The 17,613-nt window shown below is 48.2% G+C and overlaps 2 protein-coding genes across 3 annotated transcripts in view; one reads left to right on the forward strand and one right to left on the reverse strand.

Annotated features, from left to right (window-relative positions):
* The window catches only part of FLRT1 (fibronectin leucine rich transmembrane protein 1), a 476,852-nt gene extending 468,704 nt beyond the window's left edge, over positions 1–8,148 (forward strand). The window contains exon 3 of the mRNA XM_085626019.1: positions 3,255–8,148. Coding sequence (XP_085482145.1) covers positions 3,303–5,315 — 2,013 coding nt within the window. The 5' untranslated portion in view covers positions 3,255–3,302 and the 3' untranslated portion in view covers positions 5,316–8,148. The remainder of the gene's footprint in view (positions 1–3,254) is intronic.
* The window catches only part of MACROD1 (mono-ADP ribosylhydrolase 1), a 2,692,027-nt gene that overhangs the window by 2,043,692 nt on the left and 630,722 nt on the right, over positions 1–17,613 (reverse strand). The window lies entirely within an intron of this gene.

Raw genomic sequence — 17,613 nt, forward strand, 5'->3', positions numbered from 1 at the left:
TTAGGGGTGGTTTAAGGGGTTTCCCTTGAACCACAGATGTCCCCCCTAAATTTTAGACCTGTCTGCCATTGGGCCATGGAATGCAGAACTAGATCTTTAGTGGGGCTATAATCCAGCTCCTAGAGGCTGTGTCAAAACCTCTCTCTCCAATCTTTCTCATTCAGCCCTCAAATGGCAGCGGTCGGCTATTCTCGTGGGATGGCTATGGTTTATGGCTGCCACTTGGGGAATGCACAGATGTGCTCCCCCGACCCTGCTGTCCACTGGAGCCAGGCACTTCAGCACACAAGACTTTTAGAGCATAGAAATGTCCATATTCTATGAGTAAGGGAAAATAAACGAGCATGCACACCTTTCCTTTCATTTTAACTTCATGCTTCAGAAAGTTTTGTATAAGTGCATGCAGTGTCCGTGGATCGCCCCAACCACAGTCAATACAATAATGTTCCAAAAGAGCACTCTTGTGTTCTACACTGGCGCACTGAGAAAGATGGGAATCATTTCCCGCCAGTATATTCCAATAATCCAAGTACTCCCATGTAAACTCTTTCACCATAACATTTTTGTTGTCCGGTATTACTTCCATTAACGCTTTATCTTCATCACAACGGAGACAGCCTGATTGAATCTGTAATCTTTATTAAACTCTTCCAATACCAACTGCTCGCCACTCCAGGCTTTTAACAATGGTACGAACAGATCGCTCATGGTATGAAGTTGACACCTTGTGTGAATATCCAATGCATTTCGAGCCCATCTGGCTCTTCATCAGGGATTGCTAAAACAAATACAGTAAACAGCTTAGCCACAGATCTCATTTAAAACATAATAAATTGTGAAAAGACCCAACACCAATTGTGCAAATGCATAATCTCCTCGGTGTGCCAAACGTAAGTCAAGCCTAATTTAGCTGCTACTACTTTCTACCCCCACTCCCTCTAAAGCCTGTGATTACCTTAAAGATACTGTAGACCTTAAACAAACCAAATAACGAACATTCCGCAAAAAACTCAGTGCACCCCTCGTAATTCACTCTTGTCATCCACCCCGTTCTCTTCAACTCTCTCCCCCTCCCTATCTCTTGCTTAGTTGGCCAATGCATTTCGGGATCTCTGTCCCTTGTTCAGGGGCCAATGTAAAGGAATATATATGAAATATAAAGAAGGAGGAAGTATCACTCAATTTGAGCTTCATTTTAACCAAAAGACTGAAAAATATACGTGCGTGCTAGTAGAAAAGTCTCATGCTAGCTAGAAAGGTCCCAATGCCACAATAAACAACAATACGTGACCCTCTAGAAAAGAAAATTGTTCTGTAATACTGAGATGACACTTCTAGATTGAATGAAAGTTCAGAATAGTGAAAACAGAATAATAGGTGTGCGCAATACATAATAATTTCATACCATTCAGGACTAGTTATAAGCCAGTTCTGGCTCAGACAGCGTAACATACATTTTTACAAAGTTACTTTTCCGCTTAAGTTGTCAAAATTGTAATTTCACCAACAAGTCCGCTTAAAAAAACTAAGCAGATAATAACTTCGAAGCACTTTTCTAGACCTTTCCTACGTGGAGATGGAAAATAAAGATTTTAATCCACCTCGGCCTATAAGAAAAAGGTGTAGCCAAATCTACAGAGTGAAAGAGTTTTTGACTTGTATGTCACTGTGGGGGTGCACTAACCCCAATATGTAGTGGTCCATATTTATCTATATTACTATCCTGAGCTTTCAGATTATAAAACACACTTTAGGGGTGGCTTATGAATATATAAAAAATGCATTTTTCAAATGGTAAAAACGATTTTTCCTGTTATGTGCCACTGCATTGCAGAACATAGTGGTGATCCTGCCATAAATAAATTTTTGTTTTATACGTGGGTGGTATAAATACCCACTGCAGACCACATATGACATTTAACTTTCCAAGCCATAGACACATTTAAGGCACCATTTGAAATAGACCTACAGGGAAGTTAAATAGACCAAATAGGGAGCTCCAATGTATGATATAAAGGGAAAGCACATGCACTTACTTTTGAATGCAAGTAAAGCGAACACTTCCCTGGGAGATCCATGGGGTGCATACAGGCAGCATGATTGTTCATTGGTTTGCTTCCTCCAGAGATAGCCGTGAAAGGTAGGGCGGTGTGGTCTTGTAGCCACCTTTGCCACTGTGTGCATCATGGAGTAGGAGGAGGGTGCAGGCAGTCTGCATTCTCTCTAGGACTCTATTTTATGCCACTGTTAGCCAAACTTACAATATGTAACCCAAAATGGCTTCATATCTTGCACTGCTGCTCACATACGGTGCACGATTATAGTCCATGCCCTTTGTCAGTGTATTTACAATTCACAGCCTTATGCTGACTGTTGGGTCTATATGAACCGAGCTAACATATGTGAAAAAAATAATAAAAGGTTTCATGAGTGCCTATAAATGTTCCACTCACACTGCTCACTTTGAGGCCAAATGGACAGTAGTTAGGACCCTCACCTTTTAGGCAGAAGACGTGACTGAGAGGTACTGCTTTGCTGTGAGAGCTCCTGTTTTCTCTAAAGGTCAGCATTCCTCGGGTTGTAAACTGTGGTTTAGTGACTACTGCCATATGAGCTGGGCTCTAATCCTAGCTTCTAAACTAGACCGCTCTGTTGGATGATGGGCAAATTACCTTCATTTACCTCTCTGCACCTCAGCTCCCTTATGTGTCAAAACGTGGAGGGCTTGCATACATTTTAGAAATACGTGGACATTTAAATATTGTATAAAAAGGATTCTCTCTGCTGTCATAAGAGGTGCACTTTACTGTCCACAGAACCAATGTGAAGTACCGAGTGGAGCACATGCAGGGATGATACCACACAAAACAAGATCTGTGCAACCAAAAAATTATTTAAAATATGTATTAAAACACTACAACAAAAATTGATCGTCTTTTTCAAGTTCAGTAACAAATAAGTTAACACGTGGCTGTGTATGAAAGAAGACAAACTTTGATAGACCAACACTGTTTTATGACATTGAAAAGACAGCCCCACTCCATAGTCTGTCCAACTATAACAGTGGTAGTAATAAATCTCCCCTCATAAAGTTTACAGTGACTGCTTGTAACTGAGTGCCTAAACTGAAAAAATAAATCAGAAAAATGTACGTGTCATGGGAAAGTGAATGTAATCTTGAAAAAACGGTATAATGTATGGTTTAGACATTTTTTACTAGCTTCTAACTAGTGACTTATTTGTCTCCCCTGCAGACTGTGACCTACTTATCGAGTAGACACACATCCTCCTGACTTGGCGCCATGGCAATCACCACCACCACCACCACGGCGGCGGCCACCACCACCACTATGGCCGCCACAGTGGTGATGACCTCGGCAACCATGGATCTGCGTGACTGGCTCTTCCTCTGCTATGGCCTGATTGCTTTCCTGACTGAGGTGATCGACAGCACCACATGCCCTTCCGTCTGCCGCTGTGATAATGGCTTTATCTACTGCAACGACCGGGGCCTGACGTCAATCCCAGCTGATATTCCTGATGATGCCACTACACTGTACCTGCAGAACAACCAAATCAACAATGTGGGCATCCCACCAGAGCTGAAGACTAAGACAAATGTGCAAGTCATCTATCTGTATGAGAACGATCTGGATGAATTCCCGCTGAACCTACCCCGCTCACTACGGGAGCTGCACCTGCAGGACAACAATGTTCGCACCATCCCACGGGATGCCCTAGCTAGAATCCCATTACTGGAAAAATTGCACCTGGATGACAACTCCGTGTCAACTGTCAGCATAGAGGATGATGCCTTTGTGGACAGCAAGCAGCTAAGGCTACTCTTCCTTTCCAGAAACCACTTAAGCTCCATCCCTTCGGGCCTACCCAGGACACTAGAGGAGCTGCGGCTCGATGACAATCGTATCTCTACCATTCCACTGCATGCCTTCAAGGGACTGAACAGCCTGCGGAGGTTGGTGCTGGATGGAAATCTACTAGCTAACCAGAGAATCGCTGATGACACTTTTGCCCGGTTGCTGAACCTCAGCGAGCTCTCACTGGTTCGTAACTCACTGGCTGCTCCACCCCTCAACCTGCCAACAGGCCACTTGCAGAAGCTCTACCTTCAGGACAATGCCATTAGCCACATACCATACAACACACTTTCCAAGATGCGACAGCTGCAGCGGCTGGACCTGTCCAACAATAACCTCACGACATTACCCAAGGGTCTTTTTGACGATTTGGAGAACCTAAGCCAGCTGCTGCTCAGGAACAATCCCTGGTTCTGTGGCTGCAATCTCATGTGGCTACGGGACTGGGTAAAGGCCCGGGCTTCTGTGGTCAATGTCCGTGGCTTGATGTGCTCAGGACCAGAAAAGGTTAGGGGAATGGCCATCAAGGACATCACAAATGAGATGGATGAGTGCTTTGATGTTGGGCTCCAGAACAACGTAGCTGTGGTCAAGACAACGGCCACTAGCCGGGCTTTCACCACTCCACAGGGCTCGCTATTCACCCTCAAATCCAAGAAGCCAGGCATTAGGATGCCAGACTCACCTGTGGACTACCCAATGGCCACTGGTGCAGGCACGAAAGCTCTGATTCTCAATGTCAAGCCCTTGACAGCTGACAGCATCCATATCATGTGGAAAGCCACAATGCCTGCTTCTTCCTTCCGGTTAAGCTGGCTACGGCTAGGTCACAGCCCCTCCGTGGGCTCTATAACAGAAACACTTGTGCAGGGTGATAAAACGGAGTACCTCCTGACTGCTTTGGAACCCAGGTCTACTTATATCATCTGTATGGTTACCATGGAGACGGGAAACACCTACGTGGCAAATGAGACACCTGTCTGTGCCAAGGCAGAGACCTCAGATGCCTACGGGCCCACTACCACGCTAAACCGAGAGCAAAATGTAGATCCACTGGCTGGCTTGCCTCTGGCTGGCATCATTGGTGGTGCTGTTGCACTTGTCTTCCTCTTACTCGTCTTGGCCTCCATTTGCTGGTATGTCCATAGAGCCAGCCAACTGCTGACTCGAGAGAGGGCCTACAGCCGGGGTAGCAGAAAAAAGGATGACTATGTAGAGTCTGGCACCAAGAAGGACAACTCCATCTTGGAAATCCGAGGGCCGGGCCTGCAAATGCTGCCAATCAATGCACATCGGGCAAAAGAGGAGTACGTCATCCACACCATCTTCCCATCCAATGGGACCAGCCTTTACAAAAGTGCACACACCATCGGCTATGGCACCAACCGCGGCTACAGAGACGCAGGCATTCCAGACATTGATTACTCCTACACATGATGGGCGAACCACTGCCCTTCTTCACTTACGCACCCCGTTCCTGCCAACTTGGCTAGCAGCTTCCATCCGTCATCCAACCTCCCCTCCAAGTTACCACCTTTCCAGCAAGTGATCTGGAATTCTGCACTGAAGGAGGTTTAACTGTACAGCCCACCCCTTTGTAGCGCAGAAATGACTTGTGGAAAGAGACAAAGAGGAATGGGGAGGTGGGGTAGACACATATTTTGTAGAAAAGTTTAAAACAAAACACTGACTATGGGGGTGGGGGGGGAGTAGATCAATCCTCTGAACGACGTAATTTAAAAATATTTAATATGTTGGACAAAATACTAAATGGCAAAGAGGACAATACTGCAAGAGACTGGAAAAGATCCTGAAACTACATAGATTGAAGAATTTTGTTCCAGGGATAGAACAGGCAAGAGAAGCTGGGAGGGTTGTAGTGGGCAAGAGGGCTTGCAAATTGGAGGATGACGATATTGTTAGGATTTTGCAGAAATTGGAAAGCTTTGGGGGCTTTCTGTCAGTGCTACAGATTTCAAATGCATTTTTAATACCTAATCACATGAAGAAAACAATGCAGACTTCATGGTATTTTGTAATGATTACTGTTAGCATTATTTGTATTTTCCAGTATGGTAGCAGACCTGGGAAAAGCAGGACGATGCAGAGACATTCATTTACGAACCAAATGAATATTTGCGTTTGTTTTATGAAAAACAAAAAAAACTCACAAGTTAAAACCTACACGACTTTAGCAGGTCCCTGTAGTGATCACATGAAAAGAAAGAAGTCCCTGAATCGTGCAGAAACTGAAGGTCTAGCACCCAAAAGCTTTAGAAAACGTACTAAAATATACAGATAAATAAAAAAACATAGATTAAGACTTTGCAACCAGAAAACAAGAAACACGCCAAATCATTTTAGTAACCAGGAGTGAGACCCCATTGTCACTTATACAAGTGCGAATAGTGAACTCTTCAAGATCTTTCTGCTTCTCCCAGATCACTGGATTAGTATGAACTAAAGCCGAGTTCTGCATTTGCTGAGTTTGTTACACCCTGCACATACATGCACTGGGGCAGGACTGACTACTTTGTACCCATTCCCTTTGCATACTTCCGGATAAGGTCCAAGCAAGTTTATATAACAGCTACCAAAATGTATCTTTTTTCTTTGCTTTCTGCACTAGTATAAATTACTCACTGATTAGTTTCTGGCGTCTCTCGTGTCGACCCTGTGATTAAGAGGTTCCCAGAGAAAACTGAAAGGAAGACTCTTTTGACAGAGTTTAGTGAGGGCAAAATCCACACTCCAACTCATCAAGAAAAACAACTTTTTCTGCAATCACTGTATCACAAACAAATTATGGTAAACTGAGCGAACACATATTACTGGAACATTAGCTCCCAAATCTCAAAATACCAGGCCTGGCTATCCGTCTGATGGGTCCCCCTTTTCGCTAACCATGAAGCCCCTCTACACTCTTGGAGCTGATGTTTACCAGAATGACAGGACTTTACTTCCAGAAATCTCCCTCTAGGAGAGGGGAAAATTGCCTTTTTGTGTTTACATTTTAATTTATTAGTTCAAACACAAGCCATGTTTTTTTCTTTTAATCACGTCAAAAGATACTTAGAAGAAGTGAGGCAGCAGCACTAGGAAACGTTGGATAACTCTGACTCTCAAATAAATAAAAAAAAATGCCAATTTTTATAAATCTTAAGAGGCTGGTCTATGAAGTTTGGAGAATTAGCTAGATTAAAAGGGCTTAAATAATTAGCTGCTAAATAAGCATCTCATTTGAAACCTCAAACGCGGGGCAAGGTTGGCAAAAAAATAGTGATTATATAATATTCAGATAGAATTGCAGAGACTCTCGGTTGAGTCTGAAAGATTGGATCAGAATGTAATTGTCGACAATCGAGGACGTCATGGAAATACTATAGAAACTCGGCGTTGAACGCACATGCAGAGAAGGGGTTGACAGCTGTGAGTACCATGCAGGAACCAATGAAGTGGCTAGAAATACATTCGTTGAACGGGAAAAGACGTTTTTTCAAAATTCAGATGTTAAAGGGAAGCTTAGTGCCCCCTTTGGAGAACTGGGCAATGAAAGAAATCTAGTCTATCAGTGCCAGCAGAACAGTAGCCTGGCGTCTGGGTGCAAATCATGCTATTCCTAGAGCAAAATGAAAATGCAGGGGAGAGTGAAAAAGAGGGACAAGGGTGGAAGAGCAAACCGAGACAGCATGCATTTAGGGCTTAGATGGAGAGGGGGAGATGTGATGTTCAGGGACATGAATATTCATTCCTTTGCAAAGTGCAAAGTAAGGGTCTGCACACCCACCCTCACTGGCGGGGCGCCCCGGGGGCATGATAGAGCGCTGGGCAATGACCCCTTCCAGAAAGTATTGTGACTTGAATCAAAGTGGAGAGCAGGAGATATTCAGAGTTTCCATAGCTCACAACTTGCAGAGTGCAATAGGTGTCGTGGAACAGCTTGAGCAAAAGTAGAGTGAGCGTGGCGCCAAGCTGCTATAACGGAATGGGCAAATAGATGGGAATCGTATACCCTCACTTTATTTTTATGTATCTACGTCTATTCTAAACCTTCCCCATCATTCTTCATATATTGCCTGATTCTTTTTTCCTCCTCTCCCTCCGTCTTCTAATATTCACAGAATATGAGTATTTTTTCTTCCTAGCAACCCGTTCAACAAAGCTCTCTGCCTCCCCTTCTGGCTGCCCCTCCACCTGACTCCAGTTCTCTGCCCCTCCTCCTCTCCCTTTCAACCGCTGCCCTTGCATGACACACTGTGCCACTGCTGTCCTTCAGTGTCATGTCCTAAGGGCACCAGTAAGGACAGACACAGGGGGTTCTATCAGGACACTTTATTCTCTCGTCCTTACACCAGCTTGCCCTGCACTCGACTCCCCGTCCATCCCCTTTTTCCGCCCCTTCCTGTCCCAGGCCATACCTCCGTTCCTCCACCCACTCTGCTCCGCCCACACCAACCACTAGACCACCTCATCTCTACATCTCCCCCTTTGTTAGCAAAATGAGTCACCAAGAATTACATTTCTTCAATCAGCCGCTTGGGCTGGCGGATTGCTTGTCGTGGTCTGAGTGTGCGGCCTTCAGGCACTGCGGCAGTGCCGGCGCCGGATGTCTGTCTTAGGTGGCTATCACCGTCGCTCTGTGTTTCGGACTGTCGAGCTCCTGACAATGTCACTCGCGACTCAAGTGTCTCTTGTAGGCCCGGGCTGCACTTCTGAAAATGGGACACATTTCTTGTTACACGCCTGTTGTCTGACTCCGCTGTCAGCATGGTACCTCTTTGTCGGGTGACCGTTAGAGGTTCCGCTCTGAACCTACTATCTGTCTTCTTGCATTGCTCCTGCTTGACGACCACGCAGTCTCCCTCGTGGAATGAGAGGGACCGAGCACGTCTCCTGCCATCCGCGTATGCCTTCATGCTTTCTTTGCGAGCTTTGTCGGTGGCTTCCACTTCCCGATGGATGCGGCTGGGGGAAATGGGTCGTAGTGCCCCCTCCCAGGTGGGTATTCGTGTCCGGACTGGGCGTCCCAGCATGAGTGTGGCCGGGCATTTGCCGGTGGTAGCATGCGGTGTCGTCCGGTAGGCTCGGAGCACATCATTGAGGGCTGCTTGCGGGTCTCTCTTGTCTAGAGCAGCCTGTTGGAATGTCTTTTTGAGAGTGGCCATGAATCTTTCCGCGGTGCCGTTGGCCTGCGGCCATAGTGGTGTTATCCGTCGGTGTCGCACATTCATGAGCGTCAGGAAGTCACCGAACTCCCGGCCATTGAAAGGGGGCCCATTGTCTGTTTTCACCTCCGCGGGTATGCCCCATGCTGCAAAGACTTCATCCAGGATGGTAAGCGTGGCAGCCGCGTTGGTGGATGGGACAAAACGGGCGATGGGAAACCGGGAATATTCATCTATGATGACTAACACGTACTTGCCCGACGGCATGGGGCCGTAGAAATCCATGGCCAGTTCTTGCCATACTCCTGGTGGCAGGGGCGTCATCTGAAGTGGTGCTGGCGGGTCTCCTTGCCTTACCACTTGGCACTGCAGACAGTCTTTCAGGGTGTTCTCTACCATCTTGTCAAGGAAGGGGAACCAGACACGTTCACGAAGTGCTCTTTTCGTCGTGACTACTCCTCGATGGCTTTCGTGCGCCAGGTTGACGACTCCCTGTCTCAGTTGCTGGGGTATTACAATTCGGTTGTCCCGTAGCAGTAGGCCATCGGGCGTGACAGATAGTTCTTCGCACACATTCCGGAACGCTTGCCACTCCTGACGCTTTGTGCTGTCACCCCTCCCGTCTTCCGGTTCTTCATGCCGCCACCTATTTGTTCGGACCCTTCGAATCACCTGTTGGAGCATGGTGTCTTGCTGGGTGGCGTCCAGGATGGCCTCTAGGGGGACTGCTGGCGGTCGTGCGTGGTCCACCACAAAATGGATATATTCGTCTGCCATGGACGGTGTGAGTCTCTGCGAGTCTTCCGGGTGGCGCGACATGTAGTCGGCTGGGTTGGCAGCCTTTCCTGGCTTGTGCACGATTGTGAATGTGTATTCCTGCAGACGGAGTCCCCACCTCTCGATGCGTGGTGGCATTTTGGACCGGGGGTTGCCATAAATTGTGACGAGCGCCTGGTGGTCTGTTACCATGGTGAAATGCTTCCCGTAGATGAACACGTGGAAGTGCTCACACGCCCACACGACCGCAAGGCTCTCCTTTTCCGGTTGGGAGTAGGCCTTCTCCGTGTCGGAGAGGCTCCGGCTGGCGTGTGCCACAATGTGGCGGTTGTCCGTGTCCTTGTCATATTGAGCCAGGATGGCTCCCAGCCCAACGGGGCTCGCGTCCACTGTGATTTCGGTCTTGCGATCCGGGCTGAAATAAGCCAGGCTTTCCACTGTGCCCACAGCTTTCTTTATGTCCTGGAATGCTTGCTCGCATTCAGGGGTCCACTCAAACGCCTGCCCCTGTTTGGTGAGAGTGCGAAGTGGGTGACTGATGGTGGCATAGTCCTTAATATATCTTGAGCAGTAACTCGCCATGCCGAGGAACGACCGCACATCACTGACGTCAAGTGGACTCTTGGTGCTGTTCAGAGTACTCACTTTGTCAGGGTCTGGTTGCATTCCGGCTCCTGAAAAGATGTGGCCAAAGAATTTCAGTTGCGACTGATGGAACTCGCATTTCTCCCTGTTGAGTGTGAGGTTGGCTTCCAGTAGGGCATGACAGACCCTGTCTAAGGCTGTGTCGTGGATTTGGAGTGTTGCTCCATAGACGAGAATGTCATCGCTGTAGTTCAGCGTATTTGGGATGTGGTGTATCGTTTGCCGGATGGCTTCTTGGAAGATTTCTGCGGCTGATGAAATGCCAAAGTTCAGTCTCTTGTATCTGAACAACCCCAGATGTGTTGCAAACGTCGTGATATATCGGGAACTCTCGTGTAGTTCCAGCTGATGGTAGCCTTTGTTTAAATCCAGCTTGGAGAACACCCTCGCCCCATTGAGGGCGGCGATCATGTCACTTAAGTGCGGCCCCGGATGACGCTCTCTCTCAATGGCGGTATTGGGCATTCTCATGTCCACACAGAGTCGCACTTTCCCTGGTGTTCCCTTCTTCGGTACTATCACGACTGGAGAAACCCACGGTGTGGCGCCCTCTGTCCGTTCGATGATGTCGGCGTCCAGCAGATCCTGCAGCTCTTCCTCCACTGCTTGCTGGAGGTGGAACGGTACCTTCCGCGGGTGTTGGGCAACCGGGCGGACCTGGTCGTTTATGTGGAGGCGGATCTGGCCCCTATTCATTTTTCCGAGTCCGGAGAACAGCCTCGGGAACTTGTGAATGGTGTCATTGTCACTGGTGACGCGGTACAGGATTTCCACCAACTTCAGCCGTTCAGCAGTCGGGAGACTGAGGAGACAGTCAGCTTCCGGTCCCTCGATGACGTGAATCACAGCCGGAATAGATGTTGTCTGATGCCTTAGTGTCGTGGGAAACTTTCCAAGGCAAGGGAGTGGCTTCCTGGACATCCAGGTGTAGACACGCACATGTGCGGGATTGAGCCGAGGCCGAGGGTTCATCTTTTTGTATTCCGTGACTGGGATGTAGTTGAGGGATGCTCCACTGTCCATTACGAATTTCGTAGGATGCGTACCAACGCTGATGTCAAGCCGAGGGTATTTTTTTAGTTGGTCTGGATCGGCGATCATGTTGGCATATTCAACGGAGTACTCATGGTCACTTGAAAGTGATTCGGAGTCTCTGGATGGTGACCGTCTAGACCATCGTGAGGACCGCGACTCCCTGCTGGACTGGGAGGACTTGGAGGAGGACTTCCGGCGGTCTCGTACCGCGCGCGCGTGATGGCGGCGCGTCTCGCCTCTTGGTGACCTCGCGGAGGCTTTTTCTTTCTCCCGCCGGTAGTCCCCGCACATTGTCTCAAAATGGTTGTCGCGACCACACTTGTGGCACTTCTGTCCCAGGGCCGGGCATGCCCCGATGTGTGGGAAGTCGTAGCCACACCGGTAGCATCTTCTCAGCGGCGCCTTCTTCCCATAGTCTTGACGCCGGCTTCTCTTCCCCGAGTCAGGCCGTCGATGGCCAGAGCGACGGGGGTGTCTCGATGGTGGCCGAGTTTGTCGTTCCCGTTCTTTCGACCCCCGGCGAGGGCGGTCGGTGCGCACTTGACACACTACCTCTTTGCGATCCACGCGTCCTGCCTCCATGGTCTTGGCTTGTTCTTCCGTCTGATCATGGAGCCTTGTGATCTCTTCTATTTCATCCAATGTGTGGCTCTTTTTGAGTAGCTTCCTGCGTAGCGTCTCTGACTGGCAACCGTCGATCACCCGCAGGCGTATGGCGTCGTCCGTCGAGAACTTGTCGAATTCACAGTGACGCGCCAGTCGCCGCAGTCTTGTGATGTACGAGCCCATGACCTCATCCTTTTCTTGTCGCGCTCTTTGGAATACGTAACGTTCGTAATCTACGTTCTTCTTGTGCACAAACTTCCGATCCAGTGCTGCACGCACGCTTGCATACGTTCCCGCGTCTGCGGCGGGAAGTTCCTTAATCATCTTGCTGATGTCCTTGCCCACGAGGTTCCGAAGTGCGATCATTTGATCTTCGTCCCCTATCACCTTCGAGCCCTTGATGTAGTCCTCAAAGTCCTCAATCCACTCTTCCCAGCGAGGGCCCATGCTGCTCCCAACCACGAGCGCCAAGGGTTCTGGGGGGCGCAGGTGCGACAGCCCCATGATGATCGGCTTCGCATCCTGGCGCGCCGGAGAACGAGCAGGGGATCCGTGGTTCGACATCGTGGTGCACGTGCGATGTGCGCAGCGTCGGCGCAATGCAGGCCCAGGGACTCCTACGTGGAATCTTGTAAACTAGTCTCAGGTATGTTCCTTGTTTCTTCTTCTTCTTCTCTCACTTTTATTTCACCTTTTTTTTTTTTTTTTTTTTTTGTATTGGCCTGTGCTTGTTTAAATTTCAGCTTTGCCTGACTTCAAAATGGCCGCCCGGGTCTATTTGCATGGGGCGTCTGGAAGTTCGCCTGACTTCAAGATGGCCGCCGGTTGAATAACGCGCGTAGGCATCCCACGTGGTGCCGGGCTCTCACTCCATTCATTTCAGGACTACGCGCTGCTCAGGCGGCCCCTCTCATCGTCCGCTTCACTCACTGTTCGGCAGCAGGTAGGCGGGCGGGGTCTCTCTTCACGCTCACTGCTCCAATCTGCCTCGGGGGACGCGCGTGTCAGCGTCGTCGCTTCCCTTTCTGCCGTTCCTGGTGCTGGCTTCTCCTCAGGCAGGGCGCGCCTCGCGCTCCTGTTCTTTTCTTGTTGCGGGCTTCCACACGCTTCGGGTGTGTCGCGAGTGGCGGCGCTTCCGCTGGTTTTCTTGACCAGCCCTTCACCGGACTCGCTAGTGTGCTGGTGTTCCGGGGAGAGCAGCTAGCTCCATCCCACCCTCGTCGCCAGCTGTCATGTCCTAAGGGCACCAGTAAGGACAGACACAGGGGGTTCTATCAGGACACTTTATTCTCTCGTCCTTACACCAGCTTGCCCTGCACTCGACTCCCCGTCCATCCCCTTTTTCCGCCCCTTCCTGTCCCAGGCCATACCTCCGTTCCTCCACCCACTCTGCTCCGCCCACACCAACCACTAGACCACCTCATCTCTACATTCAGCCTCTCTGATCTCTGCCCTCCTTCACCCTCCATCCTTTACAGCCCAGCCATCCACGGTTTCCCAACATGTTCCTCCATTTTGCCCACGCTCTGCCCTTTTCTTTCTCCAACTCTACATTCAGCAAAGGATCCCAGTTTCTCCTCTCTCACACGCTCCACTCGCCGCTCCGTTTCTCTCTCTTCTCTCTTTCGCCATAATACAGTATACGAGTCCGCCATCGCAATGATCTAATAAAAATCAAAGTGCACAACTACCCTCAGTGGCTTCACACTCTTACTCCCTGTGCCTGATGAATACCGCGGTACCCCGCGTCCGGGGTCGCTGCGGGGACACGTACTTCCGAGTTCCGGCGCTTGCAGCAGCCGCTCATTAAATCTATGTGTTTTGCTAATTCTCCCTGTGCAGCGGGGTACTTTTTATTATTATTATATATTTTCTGTACATTATCAAGCAATTGCCGGCTCAGCTTGCGAGCTCCCTCTCATTTAAAATAGAGGAGCTAATGGAAGCGAAGAAAGGGAGGCGGGGAGGCAGGGCTTTTGAAATGCAAATTGCATTATGCTTCGGAGAATTAAAGAGAAACACCACTGCTAAACACGGACGCAGGAGAATGGCTCAGAGGGTGCGGGGGCCAGGCGTCGCTGACAGCAGTGCGCCACGTCTTTTGTTAGTAGAGGGATGCTAGCACCGACTGACAGGGCCGAGGGGGCTGCTGGGCAAGGCAGCGGCCTTACCATAGCCCTCTGACTCAACAGCCCTCCATACCTTCTCAGGTAGTAGCAAGGGGGCAGGAGCAGTCTAGCATTACAAACTGGAAATGCCAGAAGTGATGACGCCACCCTCCAAGCTCAATCCAGCTAGAATCGTCACACTATAAACTGAGCACACTGCTGCTGAGAGGAAGAACAAGAGGATGTGGCAGTGTAGTGTCCTGCTGGGCACGTCACGTTACCGTCCCTCCCTGGGTAGGGTGACTAACGTGGGAACCAAAAAAACGGGACATTTTTCAAAAACTGAAGAAGGACTACAATTTTACGTCAACGGAGCGGTGCAGAATGACCGCTCTCATCAACATAGGAACACAGAAGCGGCACTAAGAAAATACATAAAATGTAATTTCTATAGTAAGGGTGACATTCCCTCCTCCCCAAATTCCATCACCTTTACCGCCCGCTACACCCAAGAACTCTCAGAACCAGGGTATGTTGTCCACGGTGTAGCCTTTTATTCACATCAATCCAAGTAATTCACCACAGACCATTACCAGAGGAAAGTATCCTTCTTGGGTATATAACAATTATTCACAGCATCACTTTTATCTGAATCAACATGTCAACTGCAGTAAGGAAATTAGGTACGATATAACACTTTAACTTTTTAACTCGGCGGTACACTAGAAATTGGCTGTACATTTGAACTTGGCCGTCTCGGCCCACCAATCTCCCACTCCTCTGCGCACATTGCGCCAGCAGGCTCCAACGCGCTACAGCCAACAGTAAGGAAATTAGGTACGACATTACACTTTAACTTTTTAACTCGCTGGTACACTAGAACTTGGCCGTATATTTGAACTTGTCCGTCTCGGCCCACCAATCTCCCAGTCTGCTGCGCACATTGCGTGGGGGGTGCCTGCTCAAAATCAGCATCATACCTGTTAATTAAATTGCTTACTATAACAGCTGCTAACTAGGACAGTTTTAGGACACCTAAAAGGTTCCTCTCACTGTTTTCGGTTGACCTGCTCTAAAAACCAGAACGAGGCAAAATTGCCAAAATCTACCGGGACAGTTGGTCAAAAACTGGGACGCCTGGTCACCCTATCCCTGGAGGCTGTGCTTACACCACCCCCACCTCGTGACTCTACATGCAGCACCTAGCACAGCCCAGCTTGGAATAGACATCCTGGCAGAGAGAGGGAGTTAGGAACACAGAGGAGGGTAGCTGTTGAGAAGCCCATTTCAGGTGGGTCCCATTGAGCCAGCTCTGCCTACTAAGTATAGGTTTACAAGTCAGTTTACAAGTCAGGGTGAAAACACTCTTGCTTACACAGCCAGACCTACTGAAGGTGTCACACAAGGTAGCCGCTTACAATGCTACCACTTCTAATCAAAAGCTCTACCTCTGGGTAAAAAGAGATAAAAGTCCACTGCTGAGGCTGATAACCAAGGGAAGGAGTCATCACATAAAACCCAAATTAAAGATTCTTTGGGGTGCCATCCAGATACCTGTCACTAGAACCATTTTCAAACGTTTCCAGGCTACGAATGCAGGCTAACTCCAGAGGACACCCACCGAGCAGCACTCCAGGGCAGGGCTCTCAGCCCTACAACTATTACCACGTCAGCATGTTACCTCCTGAAACATAAGCATAATAAGGCTCCTGAACTAACTAGAGTACAATGATGGAGCCCTCGGTGGCCACCAGAAGAAATTCTGCAGGTGCCTTTTTCATTTCATTCAAATTTGCCATCAGCCTTCCTCCCCATCCCATATTCCAATGACTACTTTTGTTCGGCTCAGTGAAGGGCACAGAAGTAAAGCAAGTCACATGCTTAAAATGGAGATTCTTCAGAATCAACATTAGTCAACACCTAGTGCAAGAGATGCAGAGGACGGATCTAAACTATGTGTGCCATCTCCCAGTAAGAGCAAGATACCCCTCACTGAATTGAGCATCATGTAAGTAGGATAGAGGGTTGAGTGATCCTCTGAGCAGCAATAATGGCTTCTTGTAATACTGTACTGCCTAACAGGTCCATAGAACTTTAGCTAGAGTAACGTCTTATGCAAGACCCTCTCTCTAGAGCAAGCAGACTTCATTGGGTGGATGGCATGAACTGTTCCAAGTGCTTCAGATTTTTGGGGATTTTGCACTATCGTGTTAACATATGCGAGTCGTGCATGTACAAACTATGTCACTGATTATGATCCTCAGTGTGTAAGTCACCAGTTGTACAGCACAGAAAAAGATGTTGTTTACCAGGGTCGACATAAATGCTTTCAGAGATAGTGTGTCAAAATCTTGGACAGCCAGCTTATAGTTTTGAGGGAAAGAGTATTAAAGTTTGGAATTAAACTGGCATTTTCCAACAACGAATGAGCACATGAGCTAAGCATACTTCTGTCGATTCTCCATAGTACCCCCTGGTGACATTTTTTACTGAACATTTCTTCTGTACCGATCCATTTTTTTTGTTTTGAATGCTCATAGGATGATGAGAAGTAAGTTGGAGGATATTGAGAGCACATTTTCCCCATATGCATTGTGGGCAATATCCCTTTTCAGACAAACAACAAAAAAGAAATGTGAAATTTAACAATAATAAGACCAAGATGGTAACCCAGTAGAGTGTGCTTTTCCACACAGAAATTCAGTGTGATTTTAATTCCAGAAAAAATAGGAAATCATATCACATATTCATATTAAAAAGCCTCAGCTGTTCTTGTAGCTGCAAATGTTAAATAGGCAATGTTAGGATTCTCTTTACATCCTAGCTCTGTCCATGTACAATGTGGCTTGTTGAAAAATTAACAGGATTTCAGAATGCCACAGGTGCAGAGTGGGGGGCTTGCCAAGTGAGTCTGAAATTTGACTGACTGCAGAGTACCTTAAGGCTTCCAAAACTCGACTGATTCTCCCCCCCACTCCCAATTCTACCGACCTTCCAGAGACAGTCTGCAGGAATATTGACCGCACTTCTAAATGTAAAGAGAAAAAGGAGCAATCCACTCGGTCAAAACAGGGTTGTGTGTGCTACTGTGCAGTAAGAAATACTTTTCTGAAAGATGAAATCACCGGGGGCTGCCAGCCAATTTATTGGCTGCTCCTGCAATACCCTATGTGAGAGGGCTTGTAGAAACCAACCTCTCTCCATTATAGGACATTATATAGATGCAATAAGTAGACTTCAGGTACAGTGTTTGCAAGTATCTCTGCAGAGAGGGTGTGGTAAGGTCCACCCCTTACCATGCACTTAGTGTTGCGTCACATACTTCAAATTTTACATTTTCACCTTCATGGAATTAAAAACTGTGTGTGAGTTTTCACAAGCGCCCCCCACCCCCCAAAA

This window comes from Triturus cristatus, chromosome 9 (assembly GCF_964204655.1).
Source record: "Triturus cristatus chromosome 9, aTriCri1.1, whole genome shotgun sequence".
NCBI classification, from domain to species: domain Eukaryota; kingdom Metazoa; phylum Chordata; class Amphibia; order Caudata; family Salamandridae; genus Triturus; species Triturus cristatus.